The sequence below is a fragment of the Mustela nivalis genome (assembly GCF_964662115.1).
Source record: "Mustela nivalis genome assembly, chromosome: 8".
Classification (NCBI taxonomy): domain Eukaryota; kingdom Metazoa; phylum Chordata; class Mammalia; order Carnivora; family Mustelidae; genus Mustela; species Mustela nivalis.
This window is the reverse complement of record NC_139027.1, coordinates 105871001-105887677: the sequence shown is the minus strand read 5'-3', so window position 1 is coordinate 105887677 and position 16677 is coordinate 105871001. Positions and strand designations below refer to the sequence as shown.

The 16677-nt window shown below is 34.8% G+C and overlaps 2 protein-coding genes across 13 annotated transcripts in view; one reads left to right on the top strand and one right to left on the bottom strand.

The window, feature by feature from the left end:
• The window catches only part of MACROD2 (mono-ADP ribosylhydrolase 2), a 1944634-nt gene that overhangs the window by 318356 nt on the left and 1609601 nt on the right, over positions 1-16677 (top strand). The window lies entirely within an intron of this gene.
• On the bottom strand, positions 1456-15041 carry FLRT3 (fibronectin leucine rich transmembrane protein 3). Of its 3 annotated transcripts, none has more exons than XM_082743687.1 (3): positions 14802-15041; positions 5994-6755; positions 1456-5008 (listed from the first exon to the last, which is right to left on the bottom strand). In XM_082743687.1, exon 3 carries the CDS (start codon positions 4963-4965, stop codon positions 3016-3018), a length of 1950 nt encoding a protein of 649 aa, XP_082599813.1. In that variant the 5' UTR covers positions 4966-5008; positions 5994-6755; positions 14802-15041; the 3' UTR covers positions 1456-3015. The 3 variants fall into 3 exon arrangements, with proteins under 3 accessions (XP_082599813.1, XP_082599814.1, XP_082599815.1); XM_082743688.1 differs by having other exon boundaries at positions 6557-6755; XM_082743689.1 differs by lacking the exon at positions 5994-6755.

The following is a 16677-nucleotide window of genomic DNA, read 5'->3' as shown; positions in this document are numbered from 1 at the left end:
GGGAATGAGAATGTAAGTGCAGTGATTTAATGCAGTTACACAAGAGACTGCATCCAAAAACGATTTTTTGATTTTTGTCAAACATTCAGCAAGGGAGCAATTTTCACCCCCAATATATGTATGCGTGTATGTGTGTGTGTGTGTTTGTGTGTGTGTGTGTGTGTGTGTAATATATATATATATATATATATATATATATATATATACACATTCACTCTTTGGTAGCTTCTTGAATTGTACTCTTTTTAAATCTCTAAGTTGTATATTTGGGTGGGATTTTTTTTTTTTTTTTTTTGTCCTACAATTTTGTTAATACTTGATCAGTAAAAATTGTAACCATTTAGTTTGGGATACATACAGATATATTTTATAATTAGTACCCTTTAAGGTAGTTATTTATATTTTATTATTTTATTGAAAAGATATATATTTGGATTTCTAACAAGCCTAAGGAAATAATAAACTTTTACCCTGTCAGTGGTGTCTCTGTTTGCTGATATAAAACCCATTTCTGATTTGTCTCAGGTAAGATAATTATAATGCATATATTAGAACATACCTAAAATTTTCTGTGCTCATGAAAGATGTACTAACTGGAAAACAGTCAATATAATCTCTTGGCTCTTGGCTTTTTATAAACTCATAGGTTTATAGCAATTTTATGGAACTATCCAGCCCTTTCCCTGACTTCTGGCAGCATTGTAGCTGAACTGGTTCAAAACCTCTAGAAGCAAAATCAAGCTTTCTTCACAAAATGTTCCCTATAATTAATGTTAATCACATAAGTCCTTGCTAAGTTAGCTGGAAAACATTCCTCATAATAGGAAGTGAAAAGAGGTATTGGGAAATATATGAGGATGGCAAATGAATAATGAAAAAATGAGGTTTCACAGGCAGTTGGAGATATCTGTTAGTAGACCAGGAGAAGCAGAAACATCTGGCCAACCTCTGGAAACACATGGCAAACTTTTCTTAACTTAATTTCTGTTAAGTAGTAATAACTTAAGTCTACAGTAGTAACTTAGTAGTAACTAAGTAGTAACTTAAATTGCGCAGTTTCCATGCATGTCATTTCATCCTCACCACAACCCTTTGTTCAGGTGGAACTAATAAATAGCAACACCCCCCCCCTCCCTGGGCTTTTTATAGATAAGGAAACTAAGTTGTTTTTAAGTACATACCTAGTAAGTGGTAGATCTGGGATTCTAAAACCTCTAATGCCAACTCATACTACCAAAAAGCCATTTTTAAAAATATTAGTTTTTCAAAGAGCACCTTAAAAAGTATCAGTCAGGACAATGGAAGCAGCATAGAAAAGAAAAATCACAACACCACTTCTGAAGTTTTCCATCTTTGGCATGAATAAGCAGAACAGAATTCTAAAACACTTCTAGGAAATTAGTTTGTGCATGGAACACTGAACTCTTTAAAGTAAAATGATACACAAGCTCAAGATATTGCTATTTTTTTTTTATTTGTAGCCAACGTTTATTTTTATGCCTAGAAAAATACATGGGGGTGCTTAGGAATAATGTGCTGGGCAATTTGCTACTTCAGTGATAGTAACATAATCCCGAAAAAGCAAGCACGATTATTTTGTACTTTTTCTTGTTTTATTCAGCAATAAGACCATAATTTTTCATATTTAAGGAAGTATGAAAAATTTGTCGAATTTTAAAAGCTGAATACATGTAGCGTTGGATCAAGGCACATACAAGACTGGCCAAAGGGCGTACAATGCACTTTGGTTTTTTTGTTGGAAAAAAAAATCATGGCAACAGAAGAATGATGTGGTTTTTAAACAAGTAATAGCTCACAATTCAGTAGGAAGCTAGAAAGAAATGTTACAAGTTCATTATGTGATATGTGGAAAACTGTGACAGTAATGGGCAGTATTCTTGATCATTGTGAAAGTAAATTGAACTTTTATGTACAGTGTTAAAACATTTCACATAAATCAGATCTAAATTTGATTTCTAGTATTTATTTTTCTTTTAAATTCTTCCTCATTTAAAGTACTACTTTCTCTGCATTTTTGAGGGGAATTGCTTATGGTTATACTACCTTTTTAAATACGTATGTGTTTCTTTTTTGAAATCATTTATGATAAAAACATTATAAACATTAATAATTATGTCTTTAGAATTCACTTCTCCAAAATCAGGATGGTATAGGCAAAACCAAAATGCAATTCTGGTGTTTGTGTTTATTATACTATGAAGTCTAAGTTTTCATGTTTCCTAAGTACAAATTTTCCCCCTAAGTTAGAAGCGTGCTCACATTATTGATTTTGTGAAGTCCTTTATTCTCAAAGCTTTGTTAACAGTGGTTTTAATAACAGACTTCACACTCCTTTATGCCAGCTGATGTATTCAGTTCAGAAGATAATGCTTACTTTCTTAAGGATATCTAATTTGCTTAGAGTAAAAATGGAGATATGCAGCAAATTTGATATTGCCCATTACTTCACAAATATTTTAATTTATTGAATACCACTGGGATAATACAAATTGAATAGTTGGACATTACTTCATAACTATTTTTTGAACTTTAATTTTTCTCATCCAGCCAGGTTTTTTTTTTTACATTTTATTAATACCAAAGTGAAAAATGGCCTGTGCTTATACTACAAGGATCTTATGTGAACTCAGTCCTGATTGTTCAACACAGCAAGAAAATTCACTTTCACAGTCAACAAGTCATCTTACTCAGTAGAACACAAAGTAAATGGTTTATAACTTCAATATTTGCAAGGAAAATACAGTACAAATTACTAAAAAATACTAAAATATAGAATTGTGTTCAGGCATCTCCACTACATCAATCGCAGCAGTAACCTGAAATTTGAAACTTTTAATAAAAAGTTCTTAAATATAAATTATATGGCAAATGTACAGTACATTGCTTTTTTCAGTCTCTTGTTTCCAGTGTTTTGCAGTAGAACAGGGTTCCTACCATCACCTCCCCTAGGTTTTTAAAAAAACCGAAACACAGTCTGCTACAAGGCCTCCAGCATCATGAGTGTGAGTGATCTGAGTCTGGAATACCACTGTCTCTGTAGCTTCGGTTACTACTGCTTTCACTGTGATTGTTTTTGTACAGATTCATTCCATTAGGAGGAAATATGGTGTGTATTACAAATTCCTCCTTTGAGATTGGTTCATTGCTTATCGGTAACATCTGAAAGGAAGTCTCCCTGATTTCCAGGATGGAGTTGTCCTTCTTAGTGCCAGCTTCCGCATAGTCATCCTTTCTTCTCCTCCCTTTGCTGTACGCACAGTTCCTTGAGAAGAGTGATCCGTTCCTATGAACATACCAGCACACTAAAGCAAGAAGGGCGATGGTCACCAGGGCCACAGCCCCACCAATGATGGCAGCCAATGGTAAATTTGGATTTTTGTAAGGTTCTTTCTCTTGCTCTCGATTAAGGGTCGTTGTAGGGTTGTACATTCGAAGGGGTGCAGTTTCAGTCTCAATACAAACACGGGTGTCATCAAATAGGTAGAGGTTACTGGTTTCCATGGGAACCATGCAAACTCGATAGGGCGAATCAGGCTCCAGGGCTGTGACTAAGTATTCATTGCGTTCCCCTGTTACGATCGTTTCTGTTATAGATCCAGATGCTGGGCTATGACCCAGTTTGAGCCAACTGAGTCTTAAAGCAGTCATAGGTAGGACAAGTTTCCAAGAGATATGAATTGTGTCGGAGGTGACGGATTTCACAGTAATTATAATTGTTTTTCTTGCTGGACTCCCTGTGGTTCGCTGATCTTTAGTGAGCTTGGGGTTCTTAATGTCTGGTTGTTTGGTCACTGGAGCTGGCCATTGTCCTTGAGCAGGATATACTGTGTTGGGTATTGCAGTGGTTATCTGAATGGTGCTTACAACTGCACTGTCCTTACAATCAAACAGTTCTGCATTAAGGTCCTTAATAGCCATCCCCCGCACTTTTTCTGGGGCTTGGCACATAAGCCCACGCACATTGACTTTCATAGGTAGTGATTGTAGCCAGTCACGTACCCATTTCATCTTGCACCCACAATACCAGGGATTGTTGCGAAGAATCAGTTGGGTTATATTGTCTAAATCATCAAAGATACCCTGAGGTAAATTACTTAGGTTGTTATTGGACATATCAAGTCGATACAGCTGCCTTAGATAAGAAAAAGCATTTGGGGGCACCCGATTGATATGATTATCTTGAAGATAAAGCTTCCTCAGGTTTGTGCCTGGAAGGTTTACTGGTGCAGCAGTCAGGGAATTCCGTACCAGGGACAGTTCTGTTAAGTTGACTAGGTTGAAGAAAACTTTATCACCTAAACCATGGTTGTTCAACAGGTTTCCATCCAAAACCAGGCGTTTGAGGCTAGTAAGACCTTGAAGAGATGGTGATGAAATAGTGGATATGCGATTATCATCCAAGCGTAATTCTTCTATAGTCCTGGGCAAACCCCAGGGGATTGTGCTAAGGTGATTACGGGACAGGAAAAGCAGTCGGAGATAATTGCTGTCTCGGAAAGCCCCCTCTTCAATGCTAACAGCAGACACTGAGTTATCATCTAAATGTAATTCTTCCAGATAGGGAATTTTGGAAAGCGAATCATAAGTGATAGTCCTTATGTTATTTTCTTGCAAATGTAACTCTTTTACATACTTTGGTAGGTTGGTAGGAAATTCATCTAAACTGTTGTGGTAAAGGTATATTCTTTCTACTTTCAGCAAGTTTTTCAAATCTGAAGGAATTCCAGCGTTATTTATTTGGTTGTTCTGAAGGTAGAGAGTTGTAGCATCCTCTGGTATTCCTGTCGGAATGGATGTCAGAAAGCGATCATTACAGTAAATGAAACCTGCGTCACAGCGGCACACGGATGGGCAGGATTTAGCCATAACTGATAGAGGTGCCACCTGAAGGAACAGCCCAATTTTAGTCCCGATGAGGAATATGCTCCAGGCTGGGCTGATCATGGTCAGCAGTGTTGAGGTCTTTGTACACGGTAGCGTCAGAGCCCTAAAATGGAGTGAACAGAAAGACAGAAAACAATTAGGTCAGGATACTTAAAATAGTATTCAAAAATAGATGTAGAAACTAAAATGTGTATAAATGCACTTTTAATGTATTATTATTTTTTTGTGTGTGTAGAGTTTATTGCAAGCTAACAGTGAACATGATCACATAATCTCTTTACTGTAAATGTTTGTAGTATTAAATTAAGGAGTATCAAGTCCCAATTCCATATGATTTTGAAATGTTAAATATAACAAAAGTTTTATTGAGCATTTTTGTAATGTTTGATATCAGTTCTATAGCCAATCACTGACCAAGCTAATCAATTTTCTAATTTTTTCTTAATATTCATAATGAAATTGACACATAGGAATATGATTTGCTGTATTTAAATAATATTACTGTTTTTAAAAATCAAAATTTGATGTCTGTTTCTTAGGTAGACTGTACAGATGTAGAAATGTATCCTCTTAGTATTTAGGAATAGTGAGTTAATAGATACCTCTTAAGATTCTGAATCCTAGTGAAGTCATTAATTTGTTTTGATTATGGGTGTTAGTATTTTTCTTTGATTATTAATATTAAATACTCTTACATAGATATTTCTAACAAGGAAATCAGAAGGAATCTTTTTCATCTATTTTAAGGAAGGAAAGAACACACAGTAATACATCCAGCTAACCTAAGTGGAAAATTCCATTTCATATTAAACTAGTTCTTTCTTTTGTTCCCATATTTTTATTAAGTTTCATGCTATATGACTTAATGGCCTTATGCAGAGTTTATTATGGTCTATCTTATAATATGTTTCACAATGCATTTATCATTCAGGTTCTAATCTAGAATATGGTTAAACTTTTCTCCATGGCTAGAGAGTTATTGATTTAGACTAATCTGTTGTGCAACAGGATGTCTTCACCACTTTTATGTATTAATTAGCCTTTGTAATTTCAGGCATGAAAATAAAACACTTTAATATTTTTCCTACCTTATTGAATGATGTGAATAAATTTTGCGTGAGTGAAAATCCAATGCGCATATATTATTTTCCTGGTGAGGGGCTGGGACTTACAAACTCTTGTTCAGTCCTTGGAAATGTTCTTCACTGTTTGTTCAAGTAATCCTATGCCGCACACACCTCCAGATCAGGCTCGCTGTTGTCAATGAACATTCCAGCTGCAGTTCAGCATGGTGGGCAAGCTCATTAAAGTAGGGACCAGAAACAATTCAGCTTCCTGTTACTATGTAGAACACATGGCTTCCTATGCACTTTTTTTTTTTTTTTTTTTTTCTGATAGAGTTTCTGTGTGAAGGTTCCTTTTGTGTAGCTTAATTCCCTTAGTAGAAATTGCTCTCTTTAAAATTCTTATTGGCTCTTCTGTGCAATGTGGTCAGAGATAGTAACTTCAGATCCTCATGAAGAAAGCCATTCATGATGCTAAGGCCTGTATAGTAATAGGTTTTTCAGTCAGTTACCCCCCACCTTTATTCCTATCCAGGATTATCCAAGTATAAACTTTGTACAGTAGCTCTATCCTGAGGTATGATTACCTGCTGTGAAATAGCTATTTCCAGCTTTTGCTTCTTGCTGCTGTCTCAGAATATCTGGTGCAGTCACGTTATAGAAGAATAGGTATTCTTTTTTAAGAGGTAAAATTTAATTCAAATATTCTTCATAGGAAAAAAAAGGAAGCATACTAGATTTCCTTTACATTTCTCTTCCTTAAAATATACTGGATCTGAGCATCTCCTGTGAAAGCAAAAGGTTTTAATGAACTATTAATAATGAACTTTAACATGATAAAGAGATTTCCTAGAAATTTAACTTCAGTTTATCTTTTAAGCAACACATCTTCAACATAGTAGTTGGTGAAAAGTTGTTTGTTACTTCCCAATTTTACTATATAAAGTAGGAACTAAAGCTGAGATTGTCACCAAACAGATAATTTCTACTGTTAACTGACTGTTAATGTCACTTTAAATTAAACACAGAAGGAAAGCTTCATTCAAGAACCAGTAATTGCCTTCCATGGCTTTTGAATTCAGTTCAGGCCAATTTTTAAAAGTTCACTTTTAAATCTTAGATATAAAATGATTAAATGTTTGAAAAGAAGAAAACAAGTATATGCCAAAGAGGTGAGCAAATATGTAACAAGGATTTTGACAAATGCCATGGTAACTTTTAAGAGATTTCTGAACATGGTTTTACAAAGGCATACAGTCTACAATATAAAGACTTGAAAAGAGTTTGCTTTGGAATTTTTTCTTTTGATTTGCTCCATGCCTTGTTTAAAACTTCCTGTGGGCCTCAATTTTCCCAATTGTAGAATGTGAACGTCATCACCTTCCTCCTTAAAGGTATTTCTGAGGACTAGTTGATGATCTTGAAACTCTAGTTACTCGGGTGTTCTTGGCCAAAAGCTTCCATAGATGTTCAAGTAATTATTAGTTTTTCAGGAGAAAACAATTTTAATTTTCTTATGTTTTAATCTGTGTTTGAAATAGAAAGGACCCTATGTCAATCTATCACCTTATAATGACCATTTGGATAGCATATCAAAACCTGACAAGGTTTTGCTCTTTCTAGGTTCAAACAGAACACACAAATTTCCAGTAAGTATATTCTTCATTTCTGAAAGAAGAATTAAGGCTTCACCCCCGCCCCCACCGTGATTTTAATGATGACTGTTTTGCCCATTACCTAATATCCATGAAGATTTTGGGGGGGGGGGGTAGTCATGGGGAAGAGGGTAGCATCAATACCTGTTATGCAGGGTGACCCACTCAGGGGCTTTCTGTACACGTAGAGAGCATTAGGGTATCATGGAAATATTTGACCCTGAAATTAAGGACTACAGTAGATCTAATTTGCTTCTCCCCCAGTAATTACCTAGCATCCAACAAGGATAGCATCTGTTCCAGAATTCAAGTACTACTGAAGTGAATGTTAAACAAGGCCAAAATTTGTTTCTGGTTCTATTTGAAAATTCATTGTCTTTTAGCTTGCTACCAAATATCAGCACTATCATAGAATGCATTAACAGAAGGAAACTTTAAAAAAAAAAATACAGATCCATTTAATTTATTATTTAAGCAACTTGAAGCAAAAATAGCAGTTAGCAGATGGATAAACTAGTCTCTAGTGGATCTTGCAAAATGCCCACAGAGGGAAGTTTAAATGCTTTATTGTTTGAAGTGAGGTTTTATTCTGATACATTTAGGGCTTTGCTCATTATTGTTGAATTTCAACAGTGTATTTTCTTGAAAACTGTTGCTTTCGTGGAATGCGAAAATGAAAAATCAAGCTGTTGAAATTATAATAACAGTTATTTTAAAAAGTATCTGCTTTAAATATTTTCTAAGCTTGAAAATTATTCAACATTTAAAATAATGTGGTTAATTTAAAATAAGGAAACAATGACTTTTGTTAAACTGCATTAGAAACTAATTAAAAACTATGATAAAAATCACTGGTGAGAACATGCTTAAAATGTTACCAATAGTCAGGCATTTGTCATACTCCAGAACACACTTTACACTTGAGGAGATGAATCTGATGAATGAGAATTTAAAACTGTTGACTGTTCCCCAAGTCAGGTCAGCCTAGAGTATGTCCAAGATGATGATCATAATGATAATTAGTGATAGAGTTTGTATCTGAACTATAAACATTTTATGAAATCAAGCTCTAAGAATATGTATTGATTTTTATGTTTTTAACCCAGAGAGAACGGAAAAAAAATTTTAAATTGGTGTGAAAAGACAACTAATTTGTTTATTTTTCTTGTTTTACATCTGTAAAACTGCTTTTGCTCTGTTTGATATGCAAACTCACATTGTCATTAATACAATAGTGGTAATATTGTGGGATTAACAGCCTAAAATCTCATTAAATTCTTCGAAACTGTTATTCTCTTTTCCCCAAATTACATTAAAACAAAAGGCAAAATTATCAAGCAGGTTTCTTTGGAGAGGATACTCTCAGAAATAAAGATTCCCTCAAAATTCCTACTTCCTTTCTTTAAGCTCAAAGCAGTTCATGTTTGATTGTTTTATATCTTTTCCTTCCTTTTTATATTTGAAACTACAGTGCTAGACAGCTGTTTTGTTTTGCATATTAAAGGCTCTAATAAACTATCTAAAATATGTGATCCTGCCCCCCATTCTTACACTTCCCCTTTTCTGAGCTAGTTCTACATATTCATGCACACAGAGATGTGGTAGCTGATTGCGAATGATAAAAAGAAAAATGAGCCCTACTGGTATGGACACTGTGGCCAGGTTTCCACAGCATCGACTTCAGAAGCCTTTATGTCTGCACAGGCTTGAAAAGAGGCCATTACTTCTGAATGAAAAGGAATTGATCTTTTAGAAAAATATTATTAATAGGGTACCTTGGGAAAAAAACATAAATGGACCCTAGTTACCTAAAGGAATGTTTTAAACCATTTATTAATGGAATCATTACTAAGTAGATAGAATTTAAAACTGTGGCAAAAGGAACAACATAATCACTTCACTGATAAATCAGATTTTTAATAGGGATCTTTCTTGTCAGTTTCTTTTTATAAACAAAAATTGTGGAGTTAAACAAGTATGCATTTATAATGTAATCATCGTCTGTTAAAAGCCTCCAATTTAGTTCCATGATACACCTAAGAAAGTATTAAATACATAAGGATGCTATCATTTTTAGATATTTTAGGAAAACTAATATAATTTAAGAAGTTTTATCGAACAGAAAACTGGCATTTACATACAGTCAAGGATTTGAGGCAATCTGCATGTTTATATGATTTCTGTTACTACAATATTTTAGAGGTGGGGATTTTTGAAATGAGAATGTATTTTCATGTTTTGATCACTTAGATTAAGATTATATGTTGATAATATGCACTAACTTCCTAAATCCTTTATTTGCTGCCTTTGATTTAAATTGATTTCGATTTGAAATCATTGCTTATTTTAAAAAAATCTTAAATTGAGTACAGAATTTTGAGATTTTCGTAAAGAGTCGTATTAATGATTTGCTTCACATAATGGTATCATGATGGAACCTTTTAAAAAATATCAAATCTAAAAGTAGAACTTTTAATCCAAGTTAATTGCATTATTATTTTGAATAAAACCTTGAGAATGAAGAAAACAGATATTTAATCAGATTTATCCAAGTCTGTGAATATTTGTAGTTAAATTGGTATTTATATAATCAAAATTTACGTTTTAGAAGGTAATTTATTTATGAAGGGGCAAACTGCTGCTAGAAAGCACAACAAAATGATCAACCTGTGAATGCTAAGTCTTTTAATGACAAATGCTATTTAAAATAAGCTACATATACTGTCAAACTGAAAAACTGGAGTACATCAGGTTAGTTGATAGTGACAGCAAAATGCTTTCTAAGCAGCCTGTCTGGTAGTTAAATTTTCCACGATCATCAGATTTCAGGAAAGTTCCAATTCTTTTGTTTAATGCCAGGCAAGCAGAAGGACCTCTAACTCCCCTCTTGAGAGTCATGAAGTCTGAAGGGTTTGCTGAGCGGCAGAGAAGCAAGTATGCCTTTTCATACTTGGTTTTATCCAGACTATTTTCTAGCTTGAAGAAGGCTGTGTTTTATTTATGCAAAATAGGGGATAAAAGTTCCAAAGCAAAGGATTTTTACTTTCTCCTTTTATGTTACTGGTTCTTTTCTCTCAACAGATTTGTGATAAATGAATCCAATTCTCCATTTATACTGGCTTTTAAAATTAAATCGAGCATCCTTAAACAAAAAGGCAAACTAGGAGGTTATCTTTCATCACAGTGGATGCTTCTTCCTTTTGTGATATTTAAAGCCATACTAAATGAATTAGAGAACCAAGACTTGTATGAATGAATGAGACATTTAGAGGGTCGTAAAGCAGTAGAGGACTTAGAGCAGGGAACAAGCTTTAAGTTTATGTTGACCTTTGAGCAACTGCAGTTAAACCTATATTTTTAAAAATCACCAGCATTTTCCCATTGCAAACTTTAAAGTTCCTTTTTCAGTGTTTGTGAGTACAATCTGGTTGATATGCTTTAAATTTCTAATATTCAAGTTTCCATACACGAATACAACAAATTTTTGTGTCTACTGTGTGCCAAGCACTGTGCTGGTCAGTGAGACCATCCCAAATTATAAAACACTTTGTCTTTTCATTTCAGAGTAGGGTAATATTGATGTAAAGTATATGAAGAGGAAGAAAATCAACAACACATAAACTGATCAATCCACAGTCCAGAGGCACACTTTAAAAATGTTATTTAATCAAATGTGGTCTGTGGGTTTTCTCTTCAAAGTTGCCACGGTAACTTGTGCACATGAAAACTGAAAGAATAAAGAACAAAAGCTGTCATTGTCTCATCAAGTGAGAGCAATTTCTCTCTCCTCTCATTTAAGGAGACTAATACCTGGAGAGAGCTTTTTATACATTCCTGACACTTAATTTTGGGTCTAGGAAAAAGATAATGCATATGCAAAACAAATGAACTTAAGCTGCTGGTGAAATTGTATTTCATTCCTTTGTGACTTAAAATCTGTTTTCTCTGCAGTTCTTGTCAACAGTCACAATGGAGTCCTAAAACCTGCTCTTCTATGCAACAGAAACATGGCTTTCAAAACTCTTTTTTAGTGTGATGTTTTACCAAATTTAGTGATGTTGATTTGCAGTCTGAAACTGGAAAATGCTTCCTGAAATGTATATTCCCTATTTTGGTTCTTAAAAGGAAGAGGCTTTTTTCAGAAGACATTTACAAATCATCTCCTTGGAAATTGGTTTGTTGATGTATGATAAGTTTTGAAATGGGGGAATGCTAGAAGTCAAGAAACAGCCCTTTTTATGCTCTGAAGAGAAAAATGTAGTTTTGAGAATTAATATTGCTGAGAGATTTACTGTAGAGTTTTTGCCCACTGGGGGGTGGTACACTCTACCAGAACACTGCTTTCAGAAGCCGCAAGTCAGATGTTGGCTGCTGCCGGCCAGTTTTTCTCTGGTTTAATTACAACAAAGCCTCCCGTTGAGAAGAGCAGTGAAGGCCTCTAGGGCAAAAGGTTGGGGGGGGGGGGCGGGCATGAGGTGGGGGGTTAGGGGAATGAAAGGAAAAGGAGGGAAGAAATTACAGCCTTTGAAAAATTACTGAATCTTTTTTCCCTCATTGACTTCATTTATGGTGGTCTTCATGGGACTTTAACAATTATTTATAATGCTATTAAGTAAACTGATTGAACAAAAATACTTAAGGTGGTTTAATCAGAATTTTTAAGTTAGCTCTGAATCTTGTCATTAATCACATTCTTTGTATGTAGCCCACCCACCTTAATAAAGGGGGGAAAAGTTAAGATACACTGAAATTTTTCTTTAAGTGACCAGATTTAATTTAGTGTTGGTATAAAGTTGGCATATCAAAAATAAAAAGCAGAAAGAAGAAACAGTCATATATTATTAACATAAGTTCTCAGCTACTGATTTTTGTAGGGTTTAAAATTGTTCAAAATAATCCAGAAAGAGGAGGGAGCCTTAGGGTGTGTGGCCAAGAAAAGCACAGACAAATTTCTCCGCAGTGCACTTGCATGTTTAAAGCTGATAATTGTATTTTTCATCTGGAGACACTGAGTGTTCATTAGGGTCTGGTGTCCCTAGGCAGGAGATGCTGAACATAATTGGAGTTTCTATTTGATTGGGCAATATAGTCTAGAGAAGAAACTGGGGTAAAGATAATTAATAGCTTGCTAACAAAGTCTGACAGCCACAAGATTTCAACCAAATTTATTTCACACCGCTTCATTTATCTCTGAAAAAGTTTTGATAGAATTGGAGGCTCCTTAATTAACACTTGAAAGCGAAAGAAACATACCTTCTATTTTGCTGCCACATTCAGTTATGACAAAATCTCTTACTGTTTTTCTTTTTTGTAAAAACTTTATTTGCTGTTTAATTATGTATTTCACAAATGTTAATGTTTAGGAAGTATTTAGTTGGGCATTTTGAACCTAATCATCATTGATTTAAAGGGGGGGCAGAGAAATGAAAAGCTCAATTAATAGCTGATGGTTAGTACTGTACAAGAACAATATTAATGAATTCATTATGTTTATTTGATAATATCTTTGCTGATTCCTGGATTTGATGTGATTTGGCAGTGCTCTATTAAAAAAATTGGATGTGATTTTCCTATATAAATACATACAATTACATTTTTGTAACCCTGTTTTTTTATTTCAGGCTAATAAATATATGTGTTTGTGTAACTAGGTGTGTATATGTTGTGTACACACACATATTTGCAAACTAAGTAGCATATCTCTGATTTAATCTTCTTTGGGTTTAAAACCCATATATTATTATTAGTATTGGTAGTAATGGTGATAATAATATTTGGTACTTTTAAAAGATTAATTCTTTACTCATTTCAAAAGAGATGAGTATCAATCATCTGTCACTTTGGGGCAGGCATAAATGGTTATCTCAGAAGAGACAAATTTATTCTTTATGTCTTATGCTAGTCAGGATATTCATATACTGCTTGGGATAAATGAAAGCCATTGCTACAGATGATGCACCTTTCAAGTGGCTTTATTCATGCTGTTTGTTGCTAATAAAATAACATTTATGTGCATTTTAGAGCAGATTCAAGAAAATGTAAATTAGCTAGTTGTCAAAAGCATCCGAGAATCTGATTCTAAAAGTGGCAAATATCAAGGCTTTCTTTTCCCTTTTTAATTTTGATAGATAGATAGGTATCTACCCCCGATGTTGAAAAATATAGGCCTGTTGCACTTTTTACCTCTATGCAACCATTTTGTTTCAGACCTAATTCATTGGAAAAAAAAATTTTTTTTTTTGAGAAGATACATTTAATTACTTTTGGAAGCTCTGCTGTATAAAATCATTTCTTCCAATATAAAATTTTCTTATTGTAAGTTGCAACTGAATGGATACTCTGCACATCCCACTTGATGAGGACTGTACTCATTTTACCCCCCTGCCACCCCGAACTCACTGCATACATCAGGCATAGCTTCCGCGCTGAGCTTTGTTAGTTTTTCTGAGTAGGCTATGCCAATTACTATGCTAGTCACATACTACATTTGCCCAAGCAGTGCATTTTGGCGTTCTCCTGGGGGTGGGAGGGAGGTATGGTTGGGAAAAAAGTCTCCCCCTCCTCTGAGTTGAGATTTGCAAGCTTGAAATGCTTGAAGCAGCTCTGGCAGGATAGCAGAGCAGGCTTTAAAATCTAGGTGTAGCTGTTAATCCTTACAGAGGCACAGAAGTCTCCAGGAGTAGCTCGGCTAGCTGTGAGCAAGATGTATGCTTTTCATGTACTGCGTACTCATGGGCTGAGGGATTATTGATTTTCTTTCACAGTTGTAAAAACAGCAATTGGTGATCATACCACACATACAGTACACACCAAGTTAGCAAGACCTTTTGCTTTCCTTTCTCTGAAAAAATCTGCCTTGTATTCTTCAGTATTTAACATTTAACTTTCCAACTTAAGGTTTTCCATAAGGCTCTTTTCAAATCACAACTCTACGTAGCAGAAAATAGCCACTACCTATTACTTTTTAATCAAAGAAGGTTTTAAGAAACTTCTTGCATTTGGCTATAGAGTCAAATTTTCCCCCCGCTGGCTCTCACACACATAAATTGCTCTTACTCGTGATAGAGCAAGCGTTCATGTTTTGATGCCTCATGGTACCAAGTCATTTCTGTCTACAAAGTAAAAACCAAGCAAACTTTCTGGGACAATCTTAAGGAAGAACATGGGAAACACTTACCAGGAAGACGAGAAAAAGCAATCCCATATATACTGCCGCTATAGCTGTAATTCCACTTACTGTGAACTGGAGTAACAACCCTCCCCCTCTCCCAAGCTCCGCGTTCAGTCCACACAAAGCCAACAGCAGCTGCAGGCAGAGCTTGTCCTGCTTCGGATCACTCCTACACTGAGGAGTGAGCAAGGGAGAGCATTCCAGTTTACTGCACACAGCCCACCTCCAAGTCTGAAGTTAAAGCTTCACCTCGCAGTGGTTGAAGAAGGGGGTGATGTCATAGATGGGCAGGACTTAGCCGAGCTCTTGCTCAGTGAGGTAACTGGATAGTCAGATAGACGAGCTTTGCAAACGCTAGAGGGAGTGAGAGAAGCCAAAATGAGGCACTCAGCCTGCCAAGCTGGGATGCCATTTGGTTTGTAGGCAGCTTTTTGGAATTTTCAACATTTTCTGAAGTTTAGTACAACCAGGTAGTGGTAGCAAGCTTATAAAAAAAAATACGAGCATGTTTGGATATTTCTAAGAGTACAGTAGGAAAATACAGGTTCTTTTTTTATTTTTTATTTTTTAAGCTCTATGTATTAAAAAGCAGTTAACCAAAAATCTTATTATTTTCATTATTGAATAGTTCCAATAGTGTTGTAATTTTGAAGGCTGGTAACTCCAACTGTGAATAATTATTCGACAAATGAGTAGAAGGCAGATTCACATAAATAACTGAGGTATTTAAGGGAAGGGGAACAAGAATGACAAAAGGTAAAGAGCCTTGAAGTAACCAGTTCTTTTTCCTAGGGGTAATGAGTAACTTATTGTACTATATATGTTTTAGGAAATGAAAGTATTTTTCACAGACTTCCACTATTTGTCCATCTTTTTTGAACCTGGCAGATAGTAGATATTTTCCTATTTAGGGAACTCTCCCTAAATATGAAAAGTTGTAGAAAAAATAAATAGATTCTTTTCCTTTCTGGTATGTTTTTGCTGCTCTAAATATGGATTAAAATATAAACATCTTAAGAAAAAAACCTTTCATGGGTGGTTTTGCTTTTATTAAAATAATTTTATTTTAATTTTGGTATATGAATAAATACTGGACAGTTATAAAACATAAATGTCTGTATCTAATTAACAGAATGGTAGGCTTTAAGATTCAATTATGATTTGCATAAACTGGTTTCTACTATTTGGTCAGCAATTGCTTTGGGCCCATAGTTTTCCACTAAGTTCATTTCACTTTTTAGTCTTGCTGGGGAGAATTTTGTTTTTATATTTACCTGGAGGGCAATTTCCTTAAACTTAATACTACTTGTTTTAGTTTTCGAGGTTCACAACATTGCCTTTTATGTTTTTAAAAAAGTTTCTATGGATGTGTGTTTTCTGAAGGAGGCCTGCTAATTGTCTTCCCCAGGAGTGTTTGGTTATGGTCTCTTCATTAGCTTCATTTAGTCTATCTATTTATGTGCTTTTTTTGATAGCAGTTTGACCTTCTGAATTACCCTCCAAGAATGGGTGGTATCAAAGTAGAAGGTGAACCCTTGATAAGAGGTATATTGACCCCTATTGTTCCCTGATTGCACTTTGGATGGCACTGAGGGCAGACCCATTACATCCAGGAGTTTTAGAATTCTGATGCTTGTTGAAAAGCCAGTTTCTTAAAAATGTTAGATAGCACAATTAAAGCTGAGATTTAGCTGCTGACTTTTTGGGGGAGAGGTAGGGAATAACATAATCTGTCACTAAAGTGTGAATTTTCTTTTCTGTTACTGTAAAATACATGAGTTAAATTATTTTATGAAATAGTTCTTTCTAGAGGCTATTTTCAGATGGGAATTGGTTTTATTTAACAAAGACGTTTTGGTTGGCCAAATTACTATGGGCTTAT

Excerpts from the sequence above, each read along its gene's own strand:
- FLRT3 (XM_082743687.1), bottom strand. The coding sequence starts at position 4,965 with ATGATCAGCCCAGCCTGGAGCATATTCCTCATCGGGACTAAAATTGGG.